The sequence below is a fragment of the Sparus aurata genome, chromosome 13 (genome assembly GCF_900880675.1).
Source record: "Sparus aurata chromosome 13, fSpaAur1.1, whole genome shotgun sequence".
Lineage (NCBI taxonomy): Eukaryota > Metazoa > Chordata > Actinopteri > Spariformes > Sparidae > Sparus > Sparus aurata.
The window spans coordinates 3,769,193-3,786,151 of NC_044199.1; the positions used below are offsets into that span (position 1 = coordinate 3,769,193).

The 16,959-nt window shown below is 42.0% G+C and overlaps 1 protein-coding gene across 2 annotated transcripts in view; it reads right to left on the bottom strand.

Moving 5' to 3' along the window:
* Positions 1 to 4,681: 4,681 nt before the first annotated feature.
* Positions 4,682 to 16,959, bottom strand: part of LOC115594007 (complement C1q-like protein 2) — a 113,563-nt gene continuing 101,285 nt past the window's right edge. Inside the window, exons 2-7 of one of the 2 annotated variants that reach the window (XM_030437757.1) lie at positions 11,343 to 11,426; positions 10,960 to 11,022; positions 5,870 to 5,953; positions 5,487 to 5,549; positions 5,263 to 5,391; positions 4,682 to 5,182 (exon numbers count right to left, since the gene is read on the bottom strand). In XM_030437757.1, the coding sequence (XP_030293617.1) occupies positions 4,902 to 5,182; positions 5,263 to 5,391; positions 5,487 to 5,549; positions 5,870 to 5,953; positions 10,960 to 11,022; positions 11,343 to 11,426 (704 nt within the window). In that variant the 3' untranslated portion in view covers positions 4,682 to 4,901. The remainder of the gene's footprint in view (positions 5,183 to 5,262; positions 5,392 to 5,486; positions 5,550 to 5,869; positions 5,954 to 10,959; positions 11,023 to 11,342; positions 11,427 to 16,959) is intronic. The other variant, XM_030437758.1, reaches the window with a different exon arrangement.

Sequence of the window (16,959 nt, forward strand, 5' to 3'; positions counted from 1 at the left end):
TTGTCGCTACTGGTGTTTGTATCACAGGTTGATCTGGACGTCTCACGATTTGCCACAGCTGATTGACCTGACGCTGAGCTCGGGCTGGATGTCAAAGTACTCTGCAGACTGTTTGACCAGCAGGCTGTATGACAGTGTACAGTTTTCACACTGACTTAGCTTCAGCTTAATAACGATGTATGCGGCTCGGAACGATGGCTTTAAGCGACCATTTGAACAGTGCGGAATGAAAAATACCCGATGGTAACCTGTGTCACAAGGTAGCCTGGACGCTGCGCTACAGCTAACAGCTAACATAAGAGCTAAAAGGGGTCTCCACTCCGCTCTCGAGCCGCTCGGCGTGCCTCAGCCTGTTCCACCCATGAGTTATTTGAGAGTACAGACATTCACGACAAAGATATGAGACCGACAACATGCACTTTTGGACGATTTGTGCTCTGTAGCGCTCGTCTAGATACACATATACATGACTTGGAGCGATGAGCAGAATGTTTTTCCTGGTTAGCGGACATGGCTGAGGATCCCTCTCTCTCCAGACGGTATTCTCAAACCACACCACCAGCACACCTGGGACCCTCGCAAGTTAAAATGAACGCCAGTCAAATTCATAACTATACCATAGCTACATGAACAAATGTCAACAACTGCAGCTAACAGTTAGCTGAGCGGGCTTGCTGGTAGCCAGCAACATTCCTGTACAGTGTACAGGAATCAGCGCTGCTAGTAAGGCAGAAGTAGTAGACCCTCATCGAGCACACTCCTGTAACCAATCATGCTCTTGACTGAGGTTAGGACCTCCTACCTCCTCATTTACATATGGACACAGAAATACAGAAATAAATATATGTAGGTGAACAGAAATACAGAAATACAGAAATAAATAAATGTAGGTGAACAGAAATACAGAAATAAATAAATGTAGGTGAACAGAAATAAATAAAAAGCATTTATTCTTTCATTTATACTTTTATTTATTTATTTATACATTTATTTCAGCATTTATTTATTTATTCATTTATTTATGCATGTATTTATTTATGCATTTATTTATTTATACATTTATTTCAGCATTTATTTATTTATTCATGTATTTATTTATGCATTTATGCATTTATTTATGTATTTATGTATTTATTTATGCATTTATGCATTTATTTATTTATTTATACTTATGTCAGGTTTGGTCCTCCATACATGTGTGGCTGACTCAACTCAGTGAGTAAAAAGACAAAAGTATTTAAAAAACGTATCCACATCTTCGTTCTTATACAGCATGAATATTTCCCATGAGCCTCTACACCACAACATCTGCCATCAAAAACTTCATCACAAAATGCAGACTGTCATATATTTTTCATGCAGTTGTAGCAAACAACTATCAAGTCTATAATAAAGTGTTTTTTCACTCTTAATCTCCATAACAGATTAAATAAACATCACAGCATTATTATTCAGTGCAGTGTCCAACTGGTGTTGCTCAGTTTGTTGCATGCAGTGATATTTGTGGGTTTTTTGTACGTGCAGCTATGCACGGAGTTGAAGATACTGGAGTCACTAACGCCAAGTTTCGTGCAGGTGCAGAAGGAAGAACGGGGATTTTCGAGAGAAAAATAGCAGTGTCAGCAGAAATCAAGAAGAGTAGGGATTTTTGGTTTTAAAAGAGGACGCTCAATGCTTTGAACCTCGGGTCAGTTTGTTTTTTCATGGATTTTGTCTGTGTTATCTCGTGGTTTGTTTGTCGGCAAATAAAGTTCTACTGCACTCAGCCTTGAAGACTCCTGCTGACTGTTTTTGATCTTTTAAATCTTTTGGACCAACCGAGAAAAGTGAGGTCGATTTACGACACTAACCAGCTAGCCCCGACCTGTCTGGCATCAAAACTTCTTTGTGTTAACACCAACACTTCCCCGGTGCTCTCAGCTCCACTCACCACTAGCTCCATTGCTAGCTAACAGGTAGCAGCAGCAACAGTTGGCAGCAGTTAGCGTTGACTCTGGTGTTATACTGCCCCCTATATGTTACGAGTACGAAATCATCAGTTGGTGATCTCCATTAAATCTCAGAAGGACGATGGGTCTCAGCCCAGAATAGACCCCACTAACTCTTCCAGTTGAAGGGATGGACCCCACGTTCTGAAATAGGGCGCTTTTCAGATTTTTTCCTTAATTTCTCAGGGAATAATTCATTGGTCTTGATGAAAAGAAATCAGGTGCAGTGGCGTGCACGGCCTTTTGGGGGGCAGGTGCTCAGTGAAAAATAAGGGCACTTTATGCGGCATGTAGAACTGACGGCTGCCTTATTATAGCATTGTGAGATTAAAAAAATAAGCCTACTGCTTTCCTGCTGTAGCTGCCTAGAATAGAATAATAATAGTTTTAGTAAAAGCCTATTTTCTAAGGTTGAATATAGCCTATTAAGGTAAATACAAGATTACTGCAAGTCTTGTAACATAGAAATAACTTGTTGGTACAAAATAATATAATTAGCTGAAATAGCTTAATGCCTAATTTAGTACAGCCAAACCACTTTGTGTAGTTAAAATAAAATGTGGACAGCTTTTAAGATATTTCAGTAAAATTAGAGGAACAGTTCAACTTTAAAATCTGAGCTTTAAAATGCCCTAAACAGTGAACATGACTCTTGACTCTGACCTTTCATCTTCATCTTCCTCTTCCTCCTTGCTGCTGGTGCGTGCTTTTATCCAGGAGAGCAGAGAGCTGCTCCCCTGGGCTGCCTGCTGTAGCTCCCTTTCTTTTTCCTTTCTTATCCTCTCCTTTCTAGGCATTATGCTGCAATTGGTTAATAAAAAGACCAACAACATGAATAAGACTGGTTATATTTCAAAGAGGCACAGGGCTTCTTTTTCTGCAGGCAATTGGTTATTGCCTGTTTGTCATTTAGCAAATAAATGACTGCAAGTGTTAATTATGTAGCCTAATGTAAACCTACACAATAGCCTACTAAATATTCATCTTATCTTCATCTATCATCTTAAATAAGTATACTGATTAGGGCCGGGACTTTAACGTGTTAATTACCATTAACTAATTACACAAAAATTAGCGCGTTAAAAAAATTAATGCATTTTAATCGCACTTATTTTTGCACCGCAGAACGTTTCTCACTGGAAGAGTTTTAGGGGTACCGATTATACTGGAGCACCAACTAACGTTCATGACTTCAGACAACAACAATGAACGAAGAAGCAGATGAGACTGCTTTGGTTGGCCCCGTGGATGGGAAATTTTGTTTTCAAAAGCGGACGGATGGCAGCGTAGATAAGAGCATGCTATTGCTGCACTTTATGGCAAAAATTGCACTGGTCGGGGCAGCGTTTAGCTCAGTGGGTAACGTTAGAGTGCGCGTCCCATGTGCCGAGGGTCTGCAGCGGACCCAGGTTCGACTCCCGGCCTGGGTCCGTGTGCTGCGTGTCACTCCCCCTCTTTCTCTCCCTGTTTCCTGTCTTATCTTCAGCTGTTCTGTCAATAAAACCATGAAAGGCCAAAAAAATATTTAAAAATTGCACTGGTCTGTTGGTCTTGAAAAAACAATGTTTTGTTGCTTAAGCTTCTGTTTTCAGTCATTATTCAATGGTATACTAAAATCCATGTAAAAAAAATTGCTTCTCACTGTTCTCAGGTCAAATATTTATATGCGATTAAAATGCAATTAATTTCGATTAATTAATTACAAAGCCTCTGATTAATTCGATTAATTTTTTTAATCGAGTCCCGGCCCGACGAGCACTTATAGACGATCATGTCAGCATGGGCCACCAAAAAAAATGTAAAAAACGAACTTTCAAAAGGGCACTTGCTTGGTCCAGAGGGCAAAGGGCAGGTGCTTTAGCACCACCTAGTGTCTACCTGTGCACGCCACTGATCAGGTGTATTTAGATGGCTGCAATCTGTGAGTAACTGTTGGGCCTTGACGGGGGTCAGCGCTCCACAGAGTGCAATTCTAGTTGTGTATGATATACTGTGACTCCAAATGTCTGCACAATCATCAGAAAACAAAATAAACCTAATTGTTATTAACACAGGACTTGAATTTGGCAGGAAAATCCCATTATAGAATCATCAAAACAGACATTACATTACAATACAGTCCTCCTCAATGACAGACCTCAAGAAAATGTGTGCGGTGATGTTATTCAAGACATTACAGCACAAATAAATAAGGTTAAAGATGCAAACTGAAGCACTTAAGCAATGATGATGTCAGCCTCACTGTTTTGACATAAACTCTCATAAGTGTTGAACACATTGTGCACTTGCATCACTCAGTCACTAGAACTAACTTCCACTGTGTTTGTTTTCATGCAGATCTTCAACCAAATACAGTATTTTCACAATGTATGTTGATATGTACCAACAGTTCATTGGAAGTGTTCAGGCCACACACCCTCTCAGGTCTGTTCAAACTCTTTGATGCAGTACAAATCTTTCACCACCAGAGGGCGGTATTACTCTGATATACAGAGAGAGTCAGCTGCAGTAAATCACACAGACTTTGTAGTAACTTCATGTTGTGTTGAAGTAAAAATGGAGGGTCATCTCATTTATTTTAATAAGGAGGCCTGAGATGCAAATGGAGAGAATGCGACTCATGTAGTGAATCTATAAAACTCATCTCAGGCTTCACAGCCAACAGTCAATGATAACAAACAGAATCCAAACACTTGAATGCAACTTTGATTTATTTAAAATTGTTTTCATGTGACGACACAAAAGTGAAGTCAGATTGAGAATCACATTATTTGATACATGCAGTGAATGTACAGAAAGTTGTCCTGGAGGCAGCAGTGCTGAGATATATCAGCATTTTATAAAGATTCACAGTTCAGCCAATAACAACAGGGTTTGTGACAAATCAGTCACACAGCAGCCTGAACAACATCCTCACAGTGTGAAGAGAAGGGAGCCACTGAAGGTGCTGTAATTATTACTGTTGTCAAAGATATAATGGCCTGATCTGAGAACCAGGTGAATTTCATCTCCTGCTGTCAACTCCAACACCAGAGAGTTGGTGAAATACTCAGGAACCCCATTGTTGTTCTGCTCCCAATTAGCCATAATCTTCTGGGTGTTCTTGTACACATATACAGCTGTATTACCAGCATTGTAACCCATCACAGTGAACTGGAGATTGTAGACACCTTTGACTGGTGCTGTGAAGAAACCTACAGAGTGAGAGCAGAAAATGAAAAACAGGAACAACTGATGTATGTAAAATGTCCACATGTGAGCTGCAGTATGTTACCTGTAGATGGATTGTAAGCATTGCCAATGTTGGTGAAGACCTTGCTGTATTTCAGTGTGATGTCTGTGTTGTATGGTCCAAGAGTTCCTGCATCAGTCAGAGCTGTGTAGAAGGCCACCTTTGGTTTCTCTGATGACATGAAAACAATATCTGTAAATAAGTAATGTGTGTGTGTGTGTGTGTGTGTGTGTGTGTGTGTGTGTGTGAGTAGAAACAACCATCACCTGCATTTTCTCTCTCCAGCTGGTCAATCCTGGACTCACTGCTGCTCAGTCTGGTCTGCAGGTCTGGAGTTAATGTAATGACAGTGAATCACAGAACAGAGCAGACATCAAAATATCAAACTGTCAACATGCACAACACATTATTTACAGTATCTTGACTCATATCTTCTCTGTCTGTCTGAGTGCTAAAACTATTGTTTCGTTCATGATCAGAACATATACTGACAAAATAAGTAAGTTTTCATGCTGTCCAAAACAACAAATGTGATTGTTACACAAATTATTCACAAAAATCATTTATCATCCAACACCTGTGTAGTTAAGGTGTTCTTTAGGCAACATAAACTGTTCTTAATTTGAGGTGAAGGTTGTCAGTGTGATACCTGCATTCTCTTTTTCTAGGTCACTTGTTTTGCTCTCGGAGGACGTCAGTCTGCTTTCCAAAGATACCAGTTCTGTTGCTTGGACTTAAAAACAAAGGAAGGTTTTAAAAATACGAAAAGAAATTAAAAACATATCGCTGTTGTATTTGTCATTATTAGATTAAGTAAGTAAGTTTGATTTTTGTTTGTGAATGCGTGAATTAATTTCTTGAGTTCTGTTATATTTTTCATTCAGTGAAAGTTAGATCCATGTTGATTTCTGAAGGTTTATTGTTGGAGCTCACAAGAAGTTTATTAGTGTACTGACACACTTCAGTCAAACTCTTCAAGGAAAACATGATCATCACTGAACAGGAAAAGTAATCAGTCTGTACCTGAATTCTCTCTCTGCAGCAGCTCCATGTGAACATTGAGCTCCACCACCATGTCTCTCAGTGCCCTCAGCTCCGTCCAGATGTCAGGGTAGGTATGCTTTGTGATCTGCTCGGTCGATTCCTCAGCTGCATCTTTTGGATCTGTGTTCTGGTTGATCTCAGCCACCTCACCGAGGCCTCCAGCCTCCCCCTGAGCCCCTGATCCACACAGACCGAGCAGCAACAACAGCAAACCAACAACAACCCTCATCGTCTCCACAAAGGTACAGTGGTAGAGTGGGTCTGTCTTATATCGTCTCTAAACTTCAGCTGGCTGAACGAAGGGGAAAAACAAGAACAGTCCAATTTAAACAATCGATGGCACAACGTCTAAAGTCCATGGCACAAGTGTTTTTAGGGCGTGTAGATAATTACAGTATGGGTACAGAATGCTGATAACATCAACTATTCAATAAACAATTATTGTTTTACTGCACATGTTGTAGGCTGTTTCGTAGCCTCACTGCAGGCTGCTCTACATGTTGGGTTAAATGTTTGTCAGAATTTCAAACCAGAATCAGAAGCAACTGCAGGTGATGAAGAGCAAAGTGTTCATCCTCATTTGTAAGAGCCAGCATGCATCATGCATGAAGTGCAACTGTGTTTATTTTACAGTTCGGAAAAGTAGGTGAAAACAGAACATTGATTAATGATCAATGGCTTAACTCCATTGATCATTAATCAATGTTCTGTTTTCACCTACCTTTCCGGAAAAGTAGGTGAAAACAGAACATTGATTAATGATCAATGGCTTAACTCCATTGATCATTAATCAATGTTCTGTTTTCACCTACTTTTCCGAACTGTAAAATACACACAGTTTAGATTCATATAGTCCAGTTGTTTGGAATAAGGCAGCAACCCTCCAGATGAATCCTGAGCTCCATCAGAGCTGTCTCAAAGTTTTATTTAAGAAGCTGAACGTTTGATTCTGTTTCCTCTGGAGAGTTTCCTCCGTCCTGTCAAGTTTATAACTACAGTTTTTCCTTTTGCTGTTTAAATGTGCCATGATATTTGCTACCGTAACATTACTGCGTGCGTGGAAAAGTCTAAAATAAAAAAGCAGCAGCTGAAAGCAGCCTCTCTGATCATTTATATCTGAATGATGCACCTTTAAAAAGCAGGGAAAAATACTGCGCCATTGACTTATAGACAGATTTTTCACTTTCTGCTGCCTGACCACACCTCATAGTACATTTGCTACTTGCACAATGTGGACGCTTGTTGTAAAAATGACAACTACATCAGTCAGAGTCCAGTTTGTCCAGTTTGTGCTGGTGTTAGATCGGCAAAAAGTGTTTTTGTTCATGACAATTTTGACTCAATACTGTAAACACAAAAATGTAATTCGATCTATGGATCTTTTCCTAATAACTTAACATACTGTAAATATACAAGTTGATTAAACTCAGTGAGTTCAACTTTTTCTTCACTCTGTCTCACTTGTATCTCATTATCTCTGATGTATTAGGCTTATAAATTAATATAGATACTGTCCTCTGTTTGAACATTGTGATTGTCTTTAACATCCCAGTAATGATTTTGTTTTTGTCTGGTACATTATTTAAAGCCCAGAGAAAGTTAATATCTGTTCTCTTGAGCCCTCTGGTGGTTCCCTGAAACTTCAACTCAGTTTGGATGATACAAAGATCCTTCAGACTGCTGAACTGTTGTCAGGGGTCAAAGGTCAGGGGTCAGATATTCATACATTCAACTTTGAGTGACTCAGATTTGATGATGTTTTTTCTATATTTCATGCACATTTTTGCATTTTTATTTTTACATTAAGCATTCAAATATGAAAGTGAAGGGTCATCTAAATCGTTTTGAATGAACAACGGCTGAAATGAGACTCATGTAGTAAATCAATGAAACCTCTCTCAGGCTTTACAGCCTACAGTCAGTGAGAACAGACAGAAACACTTGAATGCAACTTTAATTTATTTGAATGTTGACAAATCACTGACAGCAGCCTGAATAACATCCTCACAGTGTGAAGAGAAGGGAGCCACTGAAGGTGCTGTAATTATTACTGTCGTCAAAGATAGATTGGCCTGATGGGAGAACCAGGTGAATTTCATCTCCTGCTGTCAGCTCCAACACCAGGGACTTAGTGAAATACTCAGGAATTACATCATTGTTCCTCTCCCAATTAGCCATAATCCTTTGGTTGTTCTTGTACACTTCTACACCTATAGTACCAGCATCGTAACCCATCACAGTGAACTGGAGACTGTAGACACCTTTGACTGGTGCTGTGAAGAAACCTACAGAGTGAGAGCAGAAAATGAAAAACAGGAACAACTGATGTATGTAAAATGTCCGCATGTGAGCTGCAGTATGTTACCTGTAGATGGGTTGTAAGCATTGCCAATGTTGGTGAAGACCTTGCTGTATTTCAGTGTGATGTCTGTGTTGTATGGTCCAAGAGTTCCTGCATCAGTCAGAGCTGTGTAGAAGGCCACCTTTGGTTTCTCTGATGACACAAAAACAATGTCTGTAAATAAGTAATATGTGTGTGTGTGTGTGTGTGTGTGTCCAGTGGTGGACAAAGAAGGCTCTGGAGATCCAGCAGCTTGCTGACTCTGGAGACACCAGAGGTTTCTTTGATGCCACAAGAGCGGTATATGGCCCCAGCTACCGTTGCCTAACCCCACTTTGCTCTAAAGATGGGCTCATGCTGCTGAAAGATAAGGAAGCAATAGCAAACAGGTGGAAAGAGCATTACGAGGATCTTCTGAACAGTGACACCACTCCTGACATGGAGGCCCTCGAAAACTCCCTCAACAGCCTATAAATGAGAGCTTTGGGGGAACCACCCAGCCTGGAAGACGTGCAGGATGCTATTAGGAAGATGAAGAACAACAAGGCTGCTGGTCCGGACGGCATTCCAGCAGAAGTCCTAAAGGAAGGCGGCCCTGAACTCCTTAAACACATCCAACCCTGCTTTACAAAATATGGGAACAAGAGAAAATCCCTGCACAACTTAAGGATGCCCTGGTTGCCTCCATCTTTAAGGAAGGAGACAAGGTAGACTGCGGGAACTACCGTGGCATTTCTCTCCTGTCCACCACAGGGAAAGCCCTGGCTCGGGTTTTGGCCAACAGACTCACCCCTCTGTCAGAAAGCATCCTTCCTGAGTCTCAGAGTGGTTTTTGCCCAAACAGAGGCACTACAGATATGATATTCATTGCTCGCCAACTTCAAGAAAAATGCTGGGAACAAAATCTACCACTATACATGGCCTTCATAGACCTCAGCAAAGCCTTTGACTCAGTGAACCGTCAGGCCCTCTGGCTGGTTCTGGCAAAGATTGGCTGCCCAGAAAAATACATACGGGTACTGAGACTGCTGCATGACAACATGTCAGCTACAGTCCTCAGTGGCAGTGGAGATGAAACAGAACCCTTCAGGGTTGACACAGGAGTCAAACAAGGATGTGTCATTGCTCCAACACTGTTCTCCATCTTCATTGCTGCTATCCTCCATCTCACAGGTAAACATCTGCCCCAGGGAGTCAAGATTATGTGCAGAACAGACGGGCAACTCTTTAACATCAATCGATTCAGGGCAAAAGGTCGAACCACTACCATATCCATCATGGAGCTGCAGTATGTGGACGACAACGCCCTCGTAGCCCTCTCAGAAGGGGACCTACAGTGCATTTTGGTTGCCTTCACAAAAGCATGCAAACAGCTTGGTTTAACCATCAACATAAAAAAGACTCAAATCCTCTATCAGTCACCACCAAACAGTACTCCTGTCCCACCCCCAAACATCTCAGTTGTCAACATCAAATTAGAAAATGTGGATCACTTTCAATATCTGGGCAGCCTCCTATCATCAAAAGCCAACACTGACGATGAAATACACCACCGCCTCAACTGTTCCAGTGGGGCTTTTTCAAGGTTAAGGAAAAGGATTTTCGAGAACCGCGACCTTCTGGCAAAGACCAAAATCCTGGTCTACAAAGCCATAATGCTACCCACTCTACTGTGTGGATCAGAGGCCTGGACCACATACAGTAGGCACTTAAAGGCGCTAGAGGCACATTGCCAGAGATGCCTCTGGAAAATCCTCAGGATCAGCTGGAGGATAGGCACACCAACACCAGCGTCCTGGAGAAGGCTGGCATCCCCACCATCACTGCTACTATCGCTCAACACCAGCTCAGATGGACTGGTCATGTTGTCCGTATGCCTGACTTTCGCCTTCCAAAAGAAGTCCTCTACTCCCAGCTTGCTGAAGGAAAACGTGCCCCAGCAGGCCAAAACAAGAGGTATAAGGTCAACATTAAAACAAACATCAAAAAGTTCCACATAGACCTTAAGACATGGGAGGACATGACAAAAATAGGGTGACATGGAGAAACCTTGTCCATGAGGGTGCTGCACTATATAATGAAGATTTCCACCACGCTGCAGAACACAAACGCAGACTCAGAAAGGAGAGGGCATCCACCAAACAGGCCCGGCCCAAACCCACCACCACTTTCACCTGCCCACACTGCACAAGAATAATCGGGTCCAGGATCGCTCTCTATGCTCATCTGGAGACCCAGAAGGACCAAGAAGGAGGACAGTCATACTCGACTACGAGTGACCGCCGATGATGATGATGGTGTGTGTGTGTGTGTGTGTGTGTGTGTGTGTGTGGATGAGTAGAAACAACCCTCACCTGCATTTTCTCTCTCCAGCTGGTCAATCCTGGACTCACTGCTGTTCAGTCTGGTCTGCAGGTCTGGAGTTAATGTAATGACAGTGAATCACAGAACAGAGCAGACATCAAAATATCAAACTGTTAACATGAACAACACATTATTTACAGTATCTTGACCCATATCTTCTCTGTCCGTCTGAGTGCTAAAACTATTGTTTCGTTCATGATCAGAACATATACTGACAATATACGTAATTCTCCATGCTGTCTAAAACAACAAATGTGACTGTTACAGAAATTATTCACAAAAATCATTTCTCATCCAACACCTGTGTAGTTAAGGTGTTCTTTAGGCAACATAAACTGTTCTAAATTTGAAGTGAAGGTTGTCAGTGTGATACCTGCATTCTCTTTTTCTAGGTCACTTGTTTTGCTCTCGGAGGACGTCAGTCTGCTTTCCAAAGATAACAGTTCTGTGGCTTGGACTGAAAAACAGAAGAAGTTAGATTTTTGTTTGTGAATGCATGAATTCATCAATTACTAACAATACAAAAGCGAACCTCAATGAGCTCTGTTATATTTTTCATTCAGTGACACTTTCATTCAGGTTGATTTTTGAAGCTTTATTGTTGGAGCTCACAATACGTTTTTAGTACACTGACACACTTCAGTGGAACATGATCATCACTGAACAGGAAAAGTAATCAGTCTGTACCTGAATTCTCTCTCTGCAGCAGCTCCATGTGAACCCTTTGCTCCACCACCATGTCTCTCAGTGCCCTCAGCTCCGTCCAGATGTCAGGGTAGGTTTGCTTTGTGGTCTGCTTGGTCGATTTCTCAGCAGCATGTTTTGGTGTTCTCGTTGATTTCAGCCACCTCACCGAGGCCTCCAGACTCCCCCTGAGCCCCTGATCCACACAGACCGAGCAGCAACAACAGCAAACCAACAACAACCCTCATCGTCTGCACAAAGGTACAGTGGTAGAGTGGGTCTGTCTTATATCGTCTCCAAACTTCAGCTGGCTGGATTAATGGGAAAAACAACAACAGTCCTATTCAAACAATCGATGGCACAAGGTCTAAAGTCCATGGCACAAGTGTTTTTAGGGTGTGCAGATAATTACAGTACGGGTACAGAATGCTGATAAAGTCAACAATCCAATAAATAATTGTTGTTTTACTGCACATGTTGTAGGCTGTTTCGTAGCCTCACTGCAGGCTGCTCTACATGTTGGGTTAAATGTTTGTCAGAATTTCCAAACAGGATCAGAAGCAACTGCAGGTGATGAAGAGCAAAGTGTTCATTCTCATTGTAAGAGCCAGCATGTATCATGCATGAGGTGTAACAGCTTAACTCCATTGATCATTAATCAATGTTCTGTTTTCATCTACTTGTCCAAACTGTAAATACACACAGTTCACATTCATATAGTCCAGTTGTTTGGAATAAGGCAGCAACCCTCCAGATAAATCCTGAGCTCCATCAGAGCTGTCTCAAAGTTTTATTTAAGGAGTTGAAAGTTTGATTATGTTTCCTCTGGAGAGTTTCCTCTGTCCTGTCAAGTTTATAACTACAGTTTTTCCTTTTGGTATTAAATGTGCCATGACATTTGCTGCTGTGATATTACTGCGTGCGTGGAAAATTAAAGCAGGGTGTACATGTGTTGCCAACCCTGCGCCATTCAATATTCAAGATGTTTTATCGTCATATACACATAGTTTACACCAGGCAATGAAAATGAAAATTTGCGAGTTTCCCAACACACAAAATATAAAACACAAAAATATAAAACATACTTAAAAGAAAATATATAAATGACAAGCATGTTAGCGTGTGCAAAGTTCACATGCAGCAGAGGGCACTGAAAGACACTGAGATATATTAAATGTATTCATCGGATATTGAAGATATGTACATAGTGCAAATATAGTTCACAGTATTGAATATAGTCCAAATGTGGTTCCCAGTGCTGAATGGTAGTGTATACAGAGTTGTCATAAGACAGAGCCATTTAACAGCCTGATGGCCTGTGGATCAAAACGTTTTAAGTCTGGTTGTTCTGGCTTTCATGCTCCTGTAGCATCTGCCATATGGTAGCAGTGTAAACAGTCTGTGCTGCGGGTGTGTAATGTCCTTGGTGATGTTGTGTGCTTTCCTTGTGACCCGGGTGTTGTAAATGTCCTGAAGTGATGGGAAGGCTGCTCCCCAGATGTGTTGTGCAGTTTGAATTACACGTTGGAGAGCCTTCCTTTCCTGTAATGTGCAGTTTCCAAACCACACTGTGATGGAGTTGGTCAGGATGCTCTCAACTGTACATCTGTAGAAGTTGCTGAGGAGTTTGGTGGACAGTCCAAATTGCCTCAGCTTTCTTAAGAAGTACAGCCGCTGCTGAGACTTCCTGGCAATGTGCTGGGTGTTGTGAGACCAGGAGAGGTCCTCGCTGATGTGGGTGCTGAGGAATTTAAAGGTTTTCACCCTCTCTACCTGTGTCTCACCGATGTGAAGTGGGCTGTGCGGGTCTTTCCTCCTCATCGGGTTGATAATCATCTCCTTAGTCTTCTCTGCATTTAAGGAGAGATTATTTGTGCTGCACCAGGACACCAGCTGAGCCACCGCCTCCTTATAGTCTGTCTCTGCCCAACTAGCAGTGATCAGTCCGATGACTGTTGTGTTGTCTGCAAACTTGATGATGGTGGTGTTGCGCTGGGTGGGGGCACAGCCATAGGTGAAGAGGGTGTACAGAAGAGGACTCAGCACACAGCCCTGGGTGGTCCCTGTGCTCACCGTCCTTGTGCCTGATGTCTGGGTACCAACTCTTGACTGTCTGGGGTCTGTCTGTGAAGAAATCCAGAACCCAGCTGCAGAGGGAAGGTGTCAGTACAATGATGAGGAGCTTCTCAGCCAGTCTGATTGGGAGGACCGCGTTGAATGCTGAGCTGTAGTCGATAAACATCATTCGAACATACGTGTCCTTGTTCTCCAGATGTGTGACAGCTGCATGGATGGCGGTGTTCACTGCATCGTCAGTGGACCGGTTCCGATGATGCGCAAACTGTAGGGGGTCCAGTGTGTCTGGGATGGTCTTTTTAATGTGGGTCATGATTTTCCTCTCAAAACACTTCATCACAATTGAAGTGAGCGCGATGGGACGGTAGTCATTTAAGCAGGTTATGGTGTTTTCCTTAGGGAGGGGCACAATGGTGATGGTCTTGAAGAAGGTGTGCACAGAAGATTGTGAGAGGGACAGATTGTAAATATCTGTTAGCACCTCAGCCAGCTCCACTGAGCAGACCCTCAGTGCACGGCCCGGGATGTTATCAGGGCCTGCTGCATTCCGGGGGTTCGTTCTCCTCAGCGCCCTGCACACCTCAGCTGATGTCACCTTGAGTGAAGAGCTCTGTGCTGCATCTGTTGGTAGAGTCCCTCTGCTGGTGTTGAGGGCATCGAAGTGAGTGTAAAACTAATTCAGCTCATCTGGTAGTGTGCTTTGGCTGGTTGTTACCTCCCTACTCCGCTGCTGGTAGTCTGTGATGTGTTGCAGGCCCTGCCACCAGGTATCAATGGTGGTGTAGTATCCCTCAAGCTTTACTCTGTATTGTCTCTTGGCTTCTCTGATGGATCTACGTAGGTCATATCTGGCCTTTTTGTAGCCTTCAGCGTCACAATGAAACACTGTATGTCACAGTTAATCCAGGGTTTTTGGTTTGGGAATGTTTTGTAGCACTTGGTGGGGACAATGTTGGCTATGCATGTGCTGATGTAACCAGTAACCACTGAAGCATATTCCTCTAAGTCCACAGTACAGTCATCTCTCACAGCAGCAATCTTAAACACATCCCAGTCAGTACTGTTAAAGCAGTCCTGCAGTCTCTTTATTCCATACTTTAACAGTTTTACTTACTAGGGGGGCCTGTTTGAGGCGCTGCCTGTAAGATGGGTAGAGGAACACCGAGATGTGGTTGGACTGTCCAGAGTGGGGGCAGGGGGGGCAGCCTTGTAGGCCCACAACAAACACAGCGTCTGGGTGTGTAGTCTCGTGTTTGCTGAGAGTGTCGTGCAGCAGTCCGAGCGCTGTGGTCCGGTTCGCCCGTGTCAGGATGTAACCAGCCAGCATAAACACAGCACTGAACTCCCTCGGTAAATAAAAAGGTCTGCACTTAACCATCAGCACCTCTATTTCCACTGAAAAATGTTTCACCACCACCTGAACGTCCGAACACCATCTGTTGTTGATGTAGACACAAACGTTGCTGCCTTTGTTCTTATGCCGCTGACTTATGAGCATGTTTCTCACTTTCTGTTGCCTGACCACACCTTGTAATACATTTTCTACTTACACAACGTGGGCGCCGGTTGTTAAAACTGCATCAATCAGAGTCCACTTTGTGCCCGTGTTAAATCGGCCACAAGTGTTTTTGTTCATGACAATTTTGACTCAGCGCTGTAAACACAAAAATGTAATTGGATCATCAGCAGGATCTTTCCCTAATAACTTAACATACTGCAAATACACAAGTTGTAAACACAAAGTTCACTACACTTACAATTTGCTGAAGTTCTTCTGACTTCAAGTCTTATTGACTTGAAATGATGAAATGATGAATATACTGCTCAGAGCTCAGTTTATTAAAGAAACATGATCAGCATGTTATCATACTTCCCAGCATGCATTGTTTAAGAGTTCTCCCTAGACCCTCTGTTCATAGTTTGAAGAAAGCAAATGCGATGACAACTTACACTACACTACATTTCATTTAGCAGACGCTTTTGTCCAAAGCAACTTATAGTAACTCATACATACATTTATACACTGATGGCGGTGGCTGTCATGCAAGGTGTCGACCAGCACATCAGGAGCATGGCTAGCTAATAGGTAGCAGCAGCAACAGTCTGCAGCAGTTAGCGGTGACTCTGGTGATATACTGCCCCCTATATGTTGCAAGTAGGAATTCAGCAGTTGGCCAATTCTTACTTGCTCTGTAATCTCCTTACTTCAGAGGTTGTTTTCACTTGCATCTGCTCATTCAGCCCAGAATAGACCCCACTAACTCTTGCAGCTGAAGGGATGGACCCCACGTTGTGAAATAGGGCACTTTTGATATTTTTTCCTTAATTTCTCAGAAAATTATTCATTGGTCTTGATGAAAAGAAATCAGGTGTATTTATGTCGCTGCAATCTGTGAGTAACTGTTGGGCCTTGACGGGGGTCAGCGCTCCACAGAGTGCAATTCTAGTTGTGTATGATATACTGTAAATGTCTGCACAATCATCAGAAAACACAGAAACACTGTTGTATGATCACTGTTGTATTGAAATGATATACACAAAAAATAATCTGGGGTTCCAAATCACTGACAAAACTTTTGTTGTGCAGGAGAATCTTCTGTCACTTCAAAATAAACCTAATTGTTATTAACACAGGACTTGAATTTGGCAGGAAAATCCCATTATAGAATCATCAAAACAGACATTACATTACAATACAGTCCTCCTCAATGACAGACCTCAAGAAAATGTGTGTGGTAATGTTATTCAAGGCATTACAGTGTAAGGCCATATTGCCCAGCCCCAATAGTGAGTGTATTTATTAGTCACATTTAATAAGAGCTTGTTTTAATAACAAAAAGTTGGGAATTTGTTGTGATATATTATTTTTTTAAAAGCTAAGTTTGAGAAACACTTTGCTCGTTTGAAAGAAAATGACCAAAAGCTTCCATATTTATAATCTCTTAAGGATATTATTGTTTTTCATAATTTGCCAATAATCTGATGCAAGAACTTTTTCTAAAGCCGGAATTGAATTTAAATTAATCACTGACCAAAAACGTTGTTAAGGGCATTATTGTGTAACTTGTTATCAGGGTGAGATTCTACATCTGACCATCTTACAGATAAATGTCCCTTAAAGCCACAAAAACAAAAACAGCACGTCAAAAACTCGTTCATGCATCTTCAGCACCATTTCCTGAATCAGTGTCACACATATTAATGTGTTCTTTACATATAAAAGATTAGAA